The sequence below is a fragment of the Pleurodeles waltl genome, chromosome 6 (assembly GCF_031143425.1).
Source record: "Pleurodeles waltl isolate 20211129_DDA chromosome 6, aPleWal1.hap1.20221129, whole genome shotgun sequence".
In the NCBI taxonomy this organism is placed as follows: Eukaryota; Metazoa; Chordata; class Amphibia; order Caudata; family Salamandridae; genus Pleurodeles; species Pleurodeles waltl.
This window is the reverse complement of record NC_090445.1, coordinates 1,705,187,664-1,705,206,133: the sequence shown is the minus strand read 5'-3', so window position 1 is coordinate 1,705,206,133 and position 18,470 is coordinate 1,705,187,664. Positions and strand designations below refer to the sequence as shown.

At 44.2% G+C, this 18,470-nt stretch overlaps 1 protein-coding gene across 3 annotated transcripts; it reads right to left on the bottom strand.

Annotated features, from left to right (window-relative positions):
* Positions 1–8,736: 8,736 nt before the first annotated feature.
* Positions 8,737–13,812, bottom strand: LOC138301403 (zinc finger and BTB domain-containing protein 43-like). Of its 3 annotated transcripts, none has more exons than XM_069241851.1 (2): positions 13,339–13,812; positions 8,737–12,225 (listed from the first exon to the last, which is right to left on the bottom strand). In XM_069241851.1, the coding sequence occupies exon 2, from the start codon at positions 12,196–12,198 to the stop codon at positions 10,954–10,956; it is 1,245 nt and encodes a 414-aa protein (XP_069097952.1). In that variant the 5' UTR covers positions 12,199–12,225; positions 13,339–13,812; the 3' UTR covers positions 8,737–10,953. The 3 variants fall into 3 exon arrangements, with proteins under 3 accessions (XP_069097952.1, XP_069097953.1, XP_069097954.1); XM_069241852.1 differs by having other exon boundaries at positions 8,737–12,384; positions 13,339–13,795; XM_069241853.1 differs by having other exon boundaries at positions 8,737–12,215; positions 13,339–13,795.
* Between the last annotated feature and the right edge of the window lie 4,658 nt (positions 13,813–18,470).

Here is an 18,470-nt window from a genome sequence, read left to right as displayed (position 1 = left end):
GCGCCAGAAGCACCTGCGCTAGGGTCAGCATTTTTAATTTTCTCCTGTTTGAGGAACCAATTCAAAACCCTCAGGTCCAGGATAGGCCGCAACTGACCATCCTTCTTGGGGATCAGGAAGTATCTTGAATGACAACCCTGACCCCTTTTCTGCTCTGGAACCAACTCCACTACTCCTTTCGATAAAAGGACTAGAACTTCCTGCTGCAACAACAGGAGTCTTCCGTGCAAAAGGATGGGCGGGAAGGGAAAGGAGGAGGAAACTCCTGAAAAGAAAGGGCATAACCTTTCCTCACAATGTTGAGAACACAGGAGTCCGAGGCCGCCTTTTCTGTGTACTCTCCTGGACAGGCTAAGTCTCACTCAGGGGAAGTGTCTAAACCACTTGCCGAATTCAAGCCCTGATAGTCCTCCAGGGGCTCAGCAATTTCACCTTCCTCCAGGAGCTGTCTGCGATATTCCTGCTCCTCTAAGAGCCTCAGTGCTCTTCTCCTAGATCTTAACCTGGCCTATAATCTCAGCGTCGACATGGAATTTGCGGACGTCGATGACATCAGCTTCAAGTGTGACTGACTACCAACAGGCACACCCCGATCTCCAGATTCATCTGGCACCGTAACCGAATCCATTGGCGCCGTGGACTCTCAGGTCTACTTCATCGACGTTGATCGAACGTGGGGCGACGTCATCGGTTCCACTGGTCTTGCAGGTGAAGACATCGGCGCCAAAGCTCTTCCAGGCGACACCATCGGCACCGGACCAACACCCTCCGCAGGATAAAAGGGCATAAACGGCACCGGCTTGTATGGAGCCGGAGCGCCTAATGCAAAGGCCAAAGGACCTGTGGGACCATCTGGTGCACCACTAGGAGCCATGGTATTAAAGATGTTAAGCATGGGATTCAGAAATGCCACCGGATCTGCTCCCGGAGTAGGGAAGGCAGGATACCGCTGCTCCTCTTGCGGCATCGGTGCCGGATCCTGAACATCCAACTGTGATCCATGTGAGAAGAGAGGACTTTCCAGAGGCTCAACAACCTCGAAGACTGGCTGCACCGGAAAAGCCTGAGGGCTCTGCTGCGGAGTCACCGTCGGACTCACCTCCCACGTCGCACGCCGCCGACTGGATGGAGATCTCGACCGAGACTGAGACCGACCTCTATCCGAATGACGCCAGGAATGATCCTGATGCCGTTTCTTGTGCGACCTTAAGGATTTTCCAGAAGAAGACCTCCGATAACTCGTCCTTCGCCTTGGCTAAAAATAATTTTGCCTCTCTCTCCTTGAGCGCCTTCGGGTTTAGCTTCTGGCAGGACCCACACTCCTCTACATGGTGCTCAGAACTCAAGCACCAGAGACAGACAATCATTGTGTGGATCAGTCACAGACATGCGACCCCCGCACTCCCCACAAGGTTTAAAACCGGATTTCCTAGGAGGAGACATTGTAACAACAATCAACACCTTCGACAACAGTAGCCTTTCCCAAGAGCTAGGAGAAAACAGTTATGCTTCGAAGGCACAGAAAAAAGGGAACGGACGTCAGCATGCCACAGGTAGTTGTATCCATCAGAAACGTAACTTTTGTACCACAGGCAAGTGTTAGACAATTCCAAGCAACGTAAATCCTTTTGACAAGGTCACTGTCTGTCGAACCTTTGGGTTTCAATTCTGTTTAGATATCAGGAGCATATAAGGAATTATCCAGGTAATTTATTTTAGATTTCTACTTTATTTTCGTGGTCTGTTGCCAATTTTTAAGTAGGCGGTGTTGGATTCACACGCTTTTTCCAACCACTGTCTTCTGCTAACATGTCTTTTTTCTAAATATGTTTGTATTATTGTTCTTCAAGTGTAGCATACTGACAAAGTAGAAGCATACAGATAGTGCAGCACAATTATCAGACAGATGTTGTGTTGGTAATCCTTGAGTTAGACCCAATGCATTTCCCACATATTTCATCACGCAATTAATAAACAGCAACAGGTCAGTCATAATACAGGAGGAAGCATATTGACAACTTTCACGATTGCAATGCAACACCAATTTAGCCTTGAGCAAATAACATACAGAAAACTAAGGAGAAGCTAAGAACATTTCCAGATTAAACAATAACATAGTCATCCCAAACTCCTTCCCCCAGCCTTCCAAGGTCTGCAGTTCTCAATAATGCAATATATATTATGCACGTTGACCTAGTATCAAATATATAAGATGATAGATGCCGCAGCTCAGTGACTGCCTATAGACGGTTAGCAGCAATCATGGGTCAAGATAAGTATTCCTGCTCGAGGGTCCATGCTCAGACTCATCTTTGTTACCTCCATCAAAGAAACCCTCCCCCGAAGAGTCGATCAAGGCTATGTGATCGACCCGCATGCCAATAGGACATCTGCCGCCTTTCTGTCTTTACGTGTTCGTCTCATATGGGCCTTCCCTGCTCCAGTGCATTCAATTAAATCTTTCCTCCAGTCCTTAAATGTAGGGAGACGGGGGATAAGCCAGTGTTTGTCAATGCGCCACTTTGCTACTGTAAGCCTCAGTATAGCATATCGTCCACCGAGGAACTTCCTGGGGTTTTCAGTGATCAGACCCAACAGGCAACAAGTGACTTGTCTGGGTATTACCAATCCTGTGGCGTGCTGTATATGTGTCAGTACTGTTACTAACTTATCTCTTAGTTGATTTTACTCCCAGTTTACAAATGTTTTGTGGTTCCTTCTACACTGCACGTAAGCTACCACTTCGGGCTCAGGTGTCAGATATGACTTGTTCTTTCACCCTTTGGCTCATACCACGCTTGAATAATTCCCAAGCTTTTCCAATTTTTCTAGATCAGACAAGCTGGCAAGAATAAGGAGCCAACTGGCCCATTTACTTCCACAAACTTTACATTTCTCTTAGATTGTAAGCACATGGCTCGCTTGCCGCTTCCTCCAAATTCCCACTGTCCTGATGATGACCCAGTAATTGCCTAGAGTCAAAACGTTGTCAACAAATACTTCAAACTGAGGTGTTTTGCAGATGTATTCGCCCAGTTACCCATTTTTTTACTGACAGGGTCACAGAACTATGTGAAGTGGCTGCAGTGTCTTCTTGTTTTTATACACACTGTATTCTCTGCTTTCCATATCACTGTATGAGCACTGAGCACTTAAGATGAAGGTGTAAATGTTTTAAATAACTGCAATATGTGTTGTTGTTTTTGTCTGGTCCATTTTTCCTCAACTTCAGTGATACATAACTGCTGTAATTGACACACTCACTGGGTCTTGATTTTTGTAATCATTTGATATTTTACAACATGAGACCATTGTTCTTATGTGGGGACTGCCTGCAGTTTCAGGTGGTTTTTGAGAAGGAAAGGCCCCATTTATGTACAATTAGTTAAAACAAAAAATGTAAACGCAGAGGAATGATTTGAGTAAAGATGTCAACCTACGAGGTTTGATCACAGACGTAGCAGATAATACCACTGTATAGAGTAAAAGGAATCTTACGTCATTGGAAAGGAGTGCAGAAGATGTAGCAGGAAGGGATATTTTACTGTGTCTGCTCTTCCAGATTAGAGGTTGTGAGGTTGCTTTCATGGTAGGTTCAGGCTCAATCTACACAATTATATCTCGGGATGTCTTTAATATTACATGGCCCAATGTTAAACTGAATTCTAAAGATATTAAGACCAACAGGTGTCAGAGCAGCAGTATCAACATGGATGGATATTATGAGGCCAGATATAAAGCGCCAAGATCGAGTGGCCAACCTATGTTAAGGTGGGTGCTTCAATAAGATTTTATCATTAACCCCACAGCACCTCATCAGGTCATGAATGAGGGTGACACCCATGTGGCAGAGTTTTTGTCAAATGCTAAGAGGGTTTTTGAGGGAAATTACAAACTGTCAAAGTGTGTGCAGAACATAGTGTTATAGGAGGGAGCACTACTTGTGAGGTACAAGGCAAGCAAGGCGGAGATGCTGAATTAAACAAGGTAAAGGGAATGCTGAAACAAATAGTTCTAGGTGGTGTAATGTTGAGACATCAGACTGGCTGTCTTCAGCCATCATTACAAAAGAAAACGGATGGCAACTTGAGAGTTTGATCAATCTGTGTTCTTTTAATGAAAATATTGTCATGGATTATTCCTCCTTCTCAACATAATTAAGATGGTGTTGTTGCTGAAGCATGGCAGGTACTTTTAGAAGCTAGATTTAAGGAATGCTTACCGTAAATCAACTGCACTAGAAATATAAGCAGTGACAGTTTTCCCATTTGATCAGATGACCATTAAACTGCAGTGTCCTTGCCATCTATATACTGGGAAACGGCTTAAAAACTAACTTTGAGAAAACCAAAATTATCATTTTTTTGAAAAAGCAAACATGCAAAATGGTATATGGATGGAAATTAGATAAACAGACTAAAGGTATTTGGGTTTTCCATTTGACTCAAAGCTGTGTTGGGACATGACTACAACAGTCGAGGCAGAGGTGATAAAAACCCTTTAGAATGGCTTCCAATTTCAATATTAAGGTGTCCCTACGGGTGCTTGTGTGGGCATATAAGATAACAGTGAATCAAGCTTATCCTATGGGGCTACCATCTGGCTACCCTACTGAATTGGAACAGATGTGACAAAGGTTCTTCTCAGTAAGATGAGCAATGCCAATAGTTGTTATAAGGGTGAAGTTATGAGTCGGGACACGGTAGGTAACTGCACTGATTTCAATTCTAATGTGGGTCTTTATTTTCAAATGAGCTCTTCCTGACTGCCCCATAACTGTGAATCATTCTCGAGTGTAAATACGGTACATGTTCTTGCTGTCAAAACTATTTATTTTTTCAGAACTGCATTAAGACGTTGAATTTAATCAGAGAACTTAAATGACCCATACAGCTTTTCTGACAGGTTTTCATGTAAGCTGACGTCCTTTAGATAAGTGAAGGCCTGCAAACCTGGAATTAGATAAACAAAGCAACCTGTTTGATATCTATGATCTATATCACAGCTGTACAGGACAGGCTATATACTGTTGAAGGGCCCGTGAAAATATAAAAAATTACTAAGACTTAGACAAATATAGTTACCTTTTGTAAAAAGTAACAGGTTCCTAATGCAAAGATTTTAAGGGTTTTGTAAACGTGCAATGTAGTCATTCAAGCACATTTTATTTACTTTATTGTCCCAGCTTTGCTGATCAAAGGATAAAGCTGTCTTGTGTCTATCCTACTGTGCTAAACACATTTTCATAATCAAAAACAATATTCATAATAACCCCTTAGGGTGGTTCCTGTTATGAGCCCAGTGTGTCCGCCATAGTATCTGTAAATCCATACGCCCTGTCTGCGGTAAGGCAACGCACACTCCACACTGCAGGTGCTAATACAATGACTTTTACTGTTGACTACCAAACCAACACGTTTTGCCCATGACGGCTGTACTTACTGTAATTCTTGTAAGATATAAACTCATCGTGGTTCATCAACATAGACAACATACAACCGTTTAAACTTAGTGCCATACTGGAATGGAATATATCCATGTATTTCTCTTGTTTAGCATAATTAAATACCAACTACAGCTCTTCTATCATTTTTGATAGATGGTAAGGATGATGCTCTCAATGTACCTTGTCATTGAATATTGGTACAATTATCTAATGTACTCACCTCTAATTTATCATTATTATTACACTCACTTCATCATGTTCTATACTGTTTCATCATTTCATTGTACATCAGTGTTTGAACTGCATCTAGTCCTAGTTGGCTGGTCCCTATATTTGGTGTGTGTGGCTGTAGTGTTAAAATTCATCAAAGCATCCTAAACATCACAATAATTTTGATGGCTTTCTGTTATAATTATGCTAACTCTATGTCAAAACTGGAGGCTCAGAATATGCTTCTCAAACTTTACTGATCAAAATTACAGCAGCCTATGAAAAAACATTGTTAACAAACAATACATTTCCCAGGAGAACACAACCCATGACGTTCCCGCCAGTGTCCACTTTACAGGTAATTATTACCTCTCTCATGTGTCAGTCTGGGAGGCAGGATACGATACTTTGTTCACAATTGGAAAACTCTGACACAGGATTTGTGGGTGCTAGAAACAGTAAAGGGTTACAACTTAGAATTCTATAGGACCCCGCTACAATGGCCTCTACCTTTTTCTCAACACAAACTGGTCTTTGTAGACTCAAAAATTCAAGAGTTTCTGAACAAATAAGTGAGTTCCAGATCATGTTCATATCCCCAGGGTTTTCTTAGCACATTTTTCAAAGTAAAAAATTTCAACTCTTGGACTGTATGTCACCATTTGAAGATGTAAGGAATCAATCTTCCAAGAGATTTGCAAAGAGAAGGATATTGGATGGTATATCTCAGTCTCAAAGAATCTTGCTTCTTTATTCTCATTTTCCCAGCACACAAACGGTTCCACCAGTTGCACTGGTACGGATTCAAGGTCCTCCCCTTCGGACTGATGTCCACACCATGGTGCTTCACCAAATTGATAATGCCAGTGGTCAAGGAATCCAGGGTGATAATTTACTCAGATGATCTGACCGTCATGGCTCAGAGCAGTCTATGGTGGTGTTACAACACTCTTGGACAATTCAACTATTTTAGGATCTGGGATTTATAATTAATGTACCCAAATTAATGCTTTCTCCCCCTCAATGCACAGAGTTCCTGGGCTTCCAGATAGACTCAATCAAGGCTCAACTCAAGCTACTGTTGCAGAAAGTGAATGCAATCAAGACAGAGTTGAGGATAACAATGTCCAATACAATGGAGTCTGAGGTCCTTGGCCAGAATAGTGGGATTGTTTTCCTCTTCAATCTAAGCAATGCATTCTCTGCATTAGCAAGCATTACAGCACTTGAAGTGCCTCCATCTTTGGAACTGGGTATCTTACTTGAAGCAGATGTCTCTTTCAAAGGTGACGAAGATGGAACTGAACTGGTGGCTCAAACATATGGAAGCATGGAATGGCAGTGCCATATTTGGCCAGCCGCCTGAGGTGATATTAGATTTGGATTCCAGCAGACGAAACTGGGAAGCAAGATGCAGTCCAATTTTCCCTAGGGGTGGATGACCCCGAGGAGTTACCCCTTCATATCGATTGGAACTGTTAGCATGATCTTTTGCCATCAGGACCCTTTCGCCTCACAGGGCAAACTGTCTGCTGAACATGGACAAAATTTCTGTGGTAAGGTACACTGACAAACTGGGGACACAGTCACAAATAGAGACCCCCAAGGACTTCTAGCATTTCTGCCTTCAAAATCAAATTTCTGTAATAGCGGAATACATTCTGGGACAGTTGAATGTGGTCAGACTGGAATTCTTGGTTCCTTCAAAATTACAGTGACTGAAGACAACCTCACATTGTCGAAACTCTAGACTGTGTGATGGACCTTTTTGCCTTCCACTTGAGCACGCAGCTTCCGGTCTTCTTTAGTTGGAGGACGGACCCGCAGCGGTCAGCTCTGATGTTTTTCTGCATAATTGGGATGGCAACCTTCACTATGCCAGTCGGGGGAGCTATGGCTTACAAGTGCTAGTCGTTGGATTCTAGATTAGAGGACAATAAAGCAGCTCAGATTGGATTAAAACATTCTATCACAAACCGATTGCAGATGTAGTTTTGGTAGTGGTGGGATAGCTCTAAACTATCATAATCTGAGCTTCTGGTCCTGACATAGGATAAAAACTTTTCAAGTGGACGCATGAAGAATTTTCAATTCTATTAAGGACACGGGGACAAGGATTATATTGTTCATAATGTGTTATCATTGGTATCGGTGCTTGTGTTTCTTTCTTCGGGGAGACCTACTCTAAAATGTTAAACTTCAAGATGCAATTGATTTATGAGGCCAACAAGCTGGAGGTTATAGTTTTGATTTTTTCTTTCACAGGCAGTGAACATACACAGAACTGTGATGTGACTTCAAATTTGGTTCTGAGTTCCCGTGGTGTGGTTTGTGGTCAGAGACGGCGCTCAAGCTGTCCCACTCCATATGTCAGTTCACAAGATGAAAATCTCAGGGTTTTATTTGGGCTGTTGTGAAGCTGATATTCTTGTACAAGACTAATAAAGTGTTTTCTTTAACTAAAGGTTTTTGGAGGTGCAAAGACAGAGGAAGGACTATGGTGGTTCCTGTATTTATAGGACTAGGCCCTGGACATGTCATGGGTTGTGTACTCATGGGAAATGTAGTTTGTGTTAATGTTTTTTTTCATTGACTGCTGTGATTTTGAGAAGTAAAGTTAGAGAAGTATAACCCTGAACTCCGTGTCCTTAGTAGAATTGAATATTCTTGATGCATCAGCTAGGAAAAGTTTTACCTTTTGTAGTGTACCCTCAAAACAAAACATTCCTGAAAACATGTTAAACCACCAAATAAAACATTTTTTACACAGGCTATCCCTGCTAGGAAATATGCAGCAGTGTGTTTAACCCAGGTGAATTTTCAGTTCTTACACAATATTCAGGCTACTCTGGACCTTGGCTCTGATCTGATAAAACATCATGTTTCCAGAAATTTTAGCTGCGATTCTCTTTTGCCACCTTTGATATTCCCAGACACAGTGTCTATCCCAAAACACCTAAGTAGCTCACATCTACCATCAGGTCTAATATGTTTGAGTATTTTCTTTACAACAGGGTGAACAGCACTCCCTACTTACCTTTTATTTCAAGGGCATACCAGCACACATACAATATTCTCAGTACTGTAGGCAATACATTTTAATTTTCGGAGGTTTTCCGGAACACAGAACTCCATATTCCCCAACATTCTGATTATGTTTACATGTTTGACAGTCATTACAAGCGTGAAAACTTTTCGGGATCATCCTTCTAACATCCCTAGGAGTGTATACATTTTTTTTTTTTACTAAGCTATCTTTCAGTGAGAAATTCCCCCTATCAGTGATCTTCTGCATCTCACTGATGTATCTTCCTATTAGTGTAGTGTATCACTGTGCACTATGGTCCATTTTCTTTGGAGAGGCTGTCTAATTTCCCTTCCTTAGTTTATTAAAACTGGTAAAAATTCTTATTTCTTTCTTCCATTTCGGTGATGTTTTCGTTTTGTGTAACAGCAAAATTAATGAATAAACATGGGAAAATCTAACAGTTGTTACTCATACTAGTAAATTCAATTCATTTTCATCTAAAACTTCCACATATCTTCTTGCTTTGTCTTTACATACTTTCCACAAAATGGACAGACCATCTATATATATGAGCTGTAGCATAATGTCTCCAGGACTACTTCATTGAGTTCTGCCAAGGCAACAAGCTCTCTACCAGCCCATCTAAAGACGGGTGTGGCTCGAGGCAAAGCAGATACCCATCGAAGTCCCACACACTTGTCTGTAAATCAGGTTACCAAACTTAAATATGTTACTGCTCAGACAGAAAGCAATCTGTGTGCAGAAAATAAAACACAGAACAACATGTTGGTCTTGTCCGTAGGAAGTGTTTACATGCCTCAATATTGTCTGAAAGTACAATGCTGACAGAAAGAGACAATAAGTCCAATGCCATCAGTAGGTACTCTAGCTCCCCGTATGTGTCTTATATTGTTTATCTCAGCTATGCTTCACATAAGGCAGTGCGCAGACAAAGGGCCTCAGGAATGGATGTACATACTTGTAACTCGTACATTTAGTAGTAATAATTGTTCTGACAACTTTTAATGCATCTTACCTATTATATAAAACACTGGGATTCCAGGGAATTTATTCTTAAGAAACCAATATTTTTCCACTTCTGTTAGACCACTTTCCTTCCAGTCCGATAATTTGTCCCAAATACATACTGTCACGATCTAATAATCCCTTAAAATGTTCTGATAATGGTTCTCATAAAAGAGTTGTCTTATCGCCTCCTTCTCATAAATGTCACTTGGCATTACTACAACGCTGTCCTCCTTCAGAACCTTTAACGTTGATGATGTCATCTTTCTTTAAACACAGTAAAGTCTTTGGGTTGATCGCCAGTCATGTTACCATTCTGCTTACATATAATTTCCTTTATTTGTTTTTTTAGTTCATTAGTTATGGTATCATTAGGAGGTTGTGGGGCATTCCACTATCATATCCTCTTTCTACTGCTATCCCCAGTGCAGTCACGTTTTGTATGACAATTATAGACAGAGGTAAATAGGATGAGTTTGAATTTAATCCTGCTATTACAAACCTGAGTATTTTATAATCCACATAACTTTACTATGCATGAATGTTTTAGGATTATCTTCCACCGTAAAGCAGAGGAGCATGTGTAACATGGATGAGAGCTTTCTAATCTGATACATAACATATGAGAGGCCTCAATCGTGAAGATCCATGTTCGATATTCATTACAAGGTAAACTGGCTGATGGATTCTAATGTCATGTTATAAGTACATGACATGAATACACTCGAGTCAAAAGAGCGTAGTATTTTGTGAACAGCTATAGCTGTTTAAGCTTCAGTAGGAAACCGTCTCACTTTCTTAACTCCCCTTCCTGTCAGTCTGCACGGATATGGCCTGCAGTCATGACTGACCACACAGATTCAAATCACTCAAAATGACCTAGTTCCAATTTGTATCCATATTTAAATTAAATACATGCAGGGCACTCAATGGTTTTCTGTCTGTGTTTAACTATTAATACAGTAAAAACGGTAAAACTATAATCTTTAGTTATAAAACCCACATGTATCTTGGGTCATGGAAATAAACTCTAGCTGTTTTTGCTGCTCAATTTTACTACAGCCACTAAGCTTGTAACATGTTAAGTGACTGCTACTACTCCATGAAAGGGTCTTACCAATGAATGCTTGCAATTTCTTGAAAGTATCTATATTTGAATGCAAACAACTGTGACCCATGCTCTGTCACGAAATCTGGGGGTTACTTCGAGACCCATTCTACACAGCATTGGCTGTGAGGTCAGTCACTGTCCATTTGCAGTATCACAGCTGCTATTCAGCTTTTCACAGTTCTCACGGTGTCTCTGAAAGCATTCATACAGCTTGAATGTTTTGCCGCAGGTTTTGCACTCATGCAGTGGCCTGTCCGTGTGCACCAGCATGTGCTCGCCCAGGTGGTGCTTCAGCTTGAACTTCTTGTTGCACAGTGAGCAAGCGAAGGGGCGCATACTGATACGAAGGATAACGTGACGATCTCGCCTCCTCTTTTCTGGAAAGCGCTTTCCGCACAGACAGGCAAATACTTTCTTCCCAAAGCGGGAAGTGTGCTCCACTGGGCCATGGGGCAGATGGCCTAAAGGCAAGTTCATGGTAGTCATGCTGTCATCTGCCTCTCCTGCCATGCTGGGTTCTGTTGGGCCATAGTAAGAGGACTGAACATTATGCGTCTTGCCAAGTCCCACTATGAAGTCCATACTAGACAGAGTTTGTGTCTCTGCAATGCTCATGAGCTGATTCACATGACCACTCACCATGAGGGGCGCTTCCTTCTTCGTACTGCTCTCCAAAAGATTTACCACCAGGCCCTCCTGCTTAACACATGGTGCAGAATGTATCTGGGAAGAGGTCCCGCCAATTAAAGAGCATAAGTCAGACTGAGACACCCCTTCCTGCACTCTGGCACACACAGCACTATCAGAAAAGACCTTTTCCTCTACGGACTGTTGGGAATTCTCTGGTGTTACCTCTACCTTTTCCCTGACAGAGACCTCCAATCTGGAGTGATCAGAAACCCAAGTGTCTCCTACCTCCCTGCTGCTGAAGAAACTGCTGCTGCTGGGGGACTGAGTGTCACTGGAGCGGCTAGACTGCGTTCTGGTGATGTGGCATCCTCTCCTAAGGAACTCATTGCACTTGTCCACCACATGCCACATCTGCAGGAAGCTGGCAACAGTCAGGTAGCTGCCGATGTCTTCTAGAGAGAGGAAGAGACGTCCTGTGTAGGCTGACACCAGCACCCTCTCAAAGACGACAGGGTCCAGCAGGTCAGGAAGCAATAGTCTTGCCGAGTCCTTGAGGAGCAGCTGGTCATGGAAGTAGGGAGATGAGGCTGCCAGCACAGCCTTGTGCGCATTGAAGGTGCAATGCTGCACATGGACATGGATATCGCAGAACTTGCCCTCTAGGCGGTGTTTGTTAAGGTGCTCGAGGAGGGTGGAGCTGTAATTCGGGAATTCCAACACCTGCCCGTCTACATCTTCTGACTCCATTTCAACGACAGAAGAAGCTGAAAAAGCCTAAGACAGTCAATGACAAAATAATTTAACAAGCATAGTAGTTCTCCTCCTCCTCTCTCCCCCTACCACGTCCAGGAACGAGGTACCAGTGCTTCTGTTCCCGTTGTTAATGAAGTAGGACTAGAAAATGACACTAATATAGGGAAGCAAAAATATGTTCTAAAAGGGGAATAGAAAGAAAAATGATTTGTATTTGTGAAATAAAATCCAAAATGAAGAGATATTAAAGAAGGGAATGGATTAGGGTGGGAGAACGCTAGAGAGAAGGTTTACAGCAGTGTTGTAAACTGCCTGAGACGATTAATATTCACAAGCCGTAAAACAAGCACCTACAAAACAGGCTACACATCGCAAAGTACACAAGATTTAGACCGGTTGCAAACCCATTCTACCATCAAACATACACTACTATTTTAAAAGTCGAAACCTACAAAGTGAACAGGTAAAGTTTTTAAATGGCATGTCTCCTGCCACAAAGGTAGCTCAAAGTATACATTCATTATCTAAATTCCAGATTCCTGCCACCAGAAAATATGGAACAATTAAAGCAACAAAAAAAAAAAGAGAGAAGGAGTCCTATCACCCAGGTTCCTGTATTAAATCAAATAGAATGTACAAGAGCACATCCCTACAAAAAAATCCTAAGCCTATGAAGAATATAAATGTGTATTAATTTAAAATACAATTCAGCAAAAACCGGCTTGTACTTTAGTCTTGACTAACACATAAAAAAGTAGAACTAAGGAAATACTTGTTTTGTATACAATAAGGCAATTAAAGAATGCAATGTGTGATAATTCAGTGTACTTTTGGGATGCAAAAGAATCGCTTGTGGATTGCAATGCAAGTACTCCCTCAGAGAGAGAAGGTTACATCTAACAGCATGAGATGAGAGAGAAATCCTCGTAGCCCACTATATATCTATATATATACACACACACACACACAAAGGCAGACCTAAAGCACTCCCACCAGAAGGCATGAATCCCATCAAAGCAGCCCCCACAAAACCTGTGCAATAGGAAAAGCACATACTCTGAAAAGACACCACCGCCTAGGGCCTGGCTGGCACCCACGCCCAAGCAGGCCAACAGAGGGGCAACCAATACTCACGGGTGAATCCTAGCGGTGGGTCATATTTGGAGGGCGCTGCCCCGCTCGGTCATTCCCCGGCAGGGCCCGCCAGGCGTTCCTCGCTCACGGCCAGCGAGGACCAGGTGTGAAGGGTTCACGTCCCGCTCTGGAAACCTTCAAACAAGAACCAGAGGAGGCGTGTGACGGGGCACGCGGTGACCCACGACCCGGGGCTTTCTGCGCGCGGCGCCCGAGGACGTTAACAAGCGACCGTTGCTCTCGGTGAACGGCTCCGGCGCCGCGCGGACGCCGGCCCTTAACTAACACAAGCGCTCGTGAGACACCCCCCCCCCCCGGCACTCGCCGCCGCCCGCGGGGCGCCTCCTCTCTCTACCTTCAGAGGGGCACCGAGGCGCACCCGCCTCTAGGCGCCCGGCACCCCAGCTGCGGACACGGAAGAAGGACCAGGGTTAGGCCCTGCACCCCGGAAGCCATTTTCAATCGGGCAATAGTGGTGGGGTTACGTCCAAGAGCGCGTCAGGGGACGCGGTGGTAGCCATCTTGGATCGGGGTGACGAGCAGAAAAAGGAAGACCGTGAAACCTATCTTACAAGTGTTAGCCTAGCCGCTAGTTTCAGCACGTAAATACTACTCCGTGGTCACCCTCCGGGGATGGGACATTTTACTAGCGTAAAGGGGGGGGAGACACGTTAGACCATGTTTAAATATGTCTAGACCTATTTAAACATTTCAGTTAAGTACTGTTACATTTTTTAAAACTGTAATAACATGCTTCTGCTTAAAACGAAGGCCTGTTATCTATATAATACTACTTTTGGCCGGAGTCTGGCAACCCCCCCAACAGCTTTGGGCCCGCCCCCACACCCCGGTTTGAAGATCTCTAAGTGTTAGACTGAAGTAGATCTGGCCTACTTGTCCGTTCTTTGTTTTTATTTTTACCACAGGGGCGGCCATCTTGAAGAGGGTGAATATAGGGATAAATCATGTGACTTAAAATCGGGACTTTACAAGAAATAGACGTTTTTTGGAAATTATATGTCAGGACCGGAGGCGAGGATTATGTAGTCCTTTCTTCATTTTATTAATACAGCAAGTTCAAAGTCCAAACAATAAAACATTAAAGAAACTCCAACTCCCATGATATCCATGATCGTAACCATAACAACCAGTAAACCAATCTAGTGTCCATCCGAATGTCCATATAAATGGTAGACAGGAGCAGTCCTTCCTCTTTCTTCACTGCTGCAAGTCAGTTAAGTCCTCGATTCCTTCTCGCTCTTTTGCTGGGGTTGTCGGGGATTGCCTTGTTTAAGCATATTGCGCTGAACGCTTTTACTGTGTTTGTTGTTACGTGCATATATTTTGCATTAATTTCAATTGTGGTGAGATGCGCGGTAGGCTGCCGCCCGAGCGCTCAGTGTGGTAACGTCCAGAGCCACTAGGGGCGTGCTTGCGCGCCATTTCGCACTCTGGCAAACGTTTGACAGATCGTGCTTCAGCGATTCATTAGCGTGTTCGCGGCCTGCCAACATGTGTGGGGCCCGTTCAAACCCTGTCTTCGGGGTTTTGAACAGTTTATTGACCCCCAGCCCACGCTGACACCGCGCTCGCGGTAGGTGCAGGCTGGGCCTGCTAAAAATCCTTCCCTGGTGGGGAAACACAATAGTGTAATTCACAACCACCATTTAACTGTGAAGCACAGCGAGGGGGCTGCCTTTAAATTCAATTCAGTCGTGAGACAGTTTCGGATGGAGTCCTTTGAGGACCATTCCTATGCTCCTTCCTTAGTGACGGAGGAAGTGTTGCCCCCTCAACGACAATTACCGGCTGGAGTTGACAAACTCCTTTCGCAGGCAGTGGCTAAGCCTTTGGCACCCCTGCAGGATAGGGTGGACAGATTAATGGACCGGATGTCTAATGTCCCTGGCATTTTTGGGGACTCGGGTACAAGGGCCAGTACCTCTAGTAGTTTCTCCTCCTCTAGAAAGCATGACGCGGGCACCTGGAAGGTTTCAACAAGTTGAGGGAGACCTTCTGTAGGAGTGCGCGGACGCTCTCAAACATACCCTGCCGGGAGGATGCTACACCCAGAGAGCATGGCATGGGATCGCCCCGTTCTGGGAAGGAGGGGTGAAACCGATGATGAGGGCTCATCGAACGAGGGGCGCATTTTGGGCAGACCTTGGTGACCATCAGCGACCACCTCTAGACTAGAGGAGAAGGGGCCGGACGATTCCGATATGTTTGACCCTGAGGACATATACCATCCAAGGTCCTTGGATTCGGTCCCTGACCCCAAAGTGGTGGCCTATATGACCAAGGCAATTCGGCAACCTTTAGAGAGTGAGATTAGAGCCCGGTTTCATGCGGAATGCCCCAGATCTGCGCTTGAGGACAAAGTGGCAGTCACTCCGTCCATCGACCCCAAATTGTGCACCTTTTTTTTCTAAGTACATGCCCGATCCCAAGAAAGGGATCGATCATTCCTGGCGGGCTTGCCAGGATAAACTTTTGGACATCCTGGGGCCATTGACAAAAATAATGGCAGAGTCTGCCAGGCTATCAGGAGTGCCCATGGCAACCGATGTTGTCGCGGGATGGGCTCAACGGGCAGTTTGTCTGCTCGGGAACGCGAATTGCGCCATATCTGCGGAGTGACTCCACCCCCTCCTAATAAAAATGGATTCCAAATTGGGGGAGTTACCTAGCTCTGAAGCAGGTGCAATCGTACATGTCAATCTGTTTGGGGACCCTTTTGTAAAAGAGTTGGGGAAGTTTGTGGCTACTTTTTCAGCTCTGGACAAAGCGCAATCCTCCATGCAAAACAAAATTCCAGGGAAGGTATTCCATGGGGCCGGAAGAGGCTGCTCCCTGCAACCAGGCCCCTCCAGATCTCAAGTGTGCTGCAACAATGGCCAGAACGATGGGAGACAAGGTGCCTTCTTCCCCAACGGAGGTCCCGGTAGAAGCCGTCCCTCTCGCTTCACCAGAGGAGGCTAAAATGCTCCAGCAGGATGTGGCAGTAAACACCCCCACTTTTTTCCCCTCAAAGTCTGGGAGGGTGTTCTGCTTTCCCCCTTATCTCATACTCGAGCTTACAGAACTTCTCTGGAATGCACTTCTGAGTTTAAAGAAGACATTTATTGTTATTAATTCCCCACCCACAAGTTCCTGAGAGACGAAATTAGTAGATTGGAAGCATACATTCAAAAGTAGTCCCAGCAATGAAAGCAAAATATATCAAAGTACTTCTCAGTTGCAATGTACACAGCAAATATAGGTGATTATATTATAGCATAACTTCAAAGCAAAGCATAAAAGTCAAAATTCATCACCTATAGCTCAGCTTCATCTTTCTGGGGTCTGCAAGTTGATGACTCCGGTCAACTGCAAGAAAGAGATTCTCTACCCAAACGGGAGGCAGGCAACTGACGTCTAGTTCCTGTCTGAAGTCAAGCAGATTTTAATCTACCACTCTGTAGCCCAGAGTCATCCTTAAAAGCAAACTCAGTGTGAGAGCCGAATAACCTTGGAGAGTGGCCAATTCTCCTGAGCTCCTCGTTCTCAGACTGGATTGTGAGGTAAACACAAAATCTACGTGCTCTTATCAGCTAAGGTCTGGTGTGAAGAAAACAGCTTGGTCCATCTCGTGGAAAAACACAGCTTGGAAAAACAGAGCTCATCTGCAATGTCTCAACTGCAATGTCTAACCCCACGTTAAAGCCAATAGGCAGCTAACCTAAATATCAAATGTAATGTCTAATGTCATGTCAAAGCCAATAGGCAGCTAAGCTGAACAGAGAATGTAATGGCTAATGCCATGCCAAAGCCAATAGGCAGCTAAACTGAATACAGAATGTAATGGCTAATGCCATGTCAAAGCCAATAGGCAGCTAAACTGAATACAGAATGTAATGGCTAATGCCATGTCAAAGCCAATAGGCAGCTAAACTGAGCAACTAATATGCGCAGTGGTGAAACACAAAGTCATTGGTCAAACACAATTAATAGCATCACAGAGGGAGAATCAGTCTATACTTAGAGAACTGTGCACGGATTACATCTGACCCTTGGGTTTTGGAGAAGGTTTCCACATAGAGTTCTATGGGACCCCGATACAACGCGTGAGGCCTCGCCCCATCCGATTACATTTTCAGGAGTCTCAACTGATAGACACGGAAATACACCATCATCTTCGCGAAGAGGCCATTGCCCAAACAAACCTTCATCCAAGGGTTTTCTTGAGCTATATATTCTTGGTCGAGAAGAAGGACAAGGTATTTCGACCCGTGATAAACCTCATGGAGCTCAAAGAATGGGTGGTCTATCAGCACTTCAAGATGGAGGGTATCCATCTTCTCAGGGACCTTTTGCACAAAGGGGACTGGTTGGTCCGTCTGGACCTGAAGGATGCTTACCTCACGGTCCTGATCTTCCTGCCTCACCGGTGTTTTCTGCAATTTCAATGGCAGGACCTAATTTACGGATTCCGGTGTCTACCCTTCGGCCTATCGTCAGCACCATGGTGCTTCACAAAGTTGTTAAAACCGGTGGTGGAGTACCTGAGAACTCAGGGTGTCAGACTAATAATTTATCTCGACCATATACTTTTGATGGATCAATCACGTACTCAGCTGCTGGTTTACGCGAACATGTCTATTGCCTTGCTTCAGGATTTCTGATTTGTTATCAATGGAGAGAAGCCTATGCTCCTTCCGTCACAATCCAGGACCTTCCTGGTGTTTGTAGTGGACACTACGTTGGCTGATCCAGAGGGCCGCTATGTCCTATTGGGGGGGGGGGCGACTTGATGGCAGGGTCATACAATTAGGGTCTATTTACACTCCCAACACTGATCAAAGCGCATTCTTGAGAACACTTTCTACCACTCTCTCACAGTGGGGAAACATCCCATGGTTACGTGGGGGGGATTCTAACAGTGTGCTGGATACGAGACTAGACAGTTCCTTCCCTCCACTGTCGAGTACCACTGCGGTCACAAATGCGCAGGAAGTAACTGAGTTTGGTCCGACACTGGCATCTGGTAGATCTTTGGAGAAATAGAAACCCTGAAGAGAAAGTCTGTTTGATTCATTCTATCCCCCATGACCTGCATGTCCAGTTAGAACGACTTGTGGGGACGGCAATGC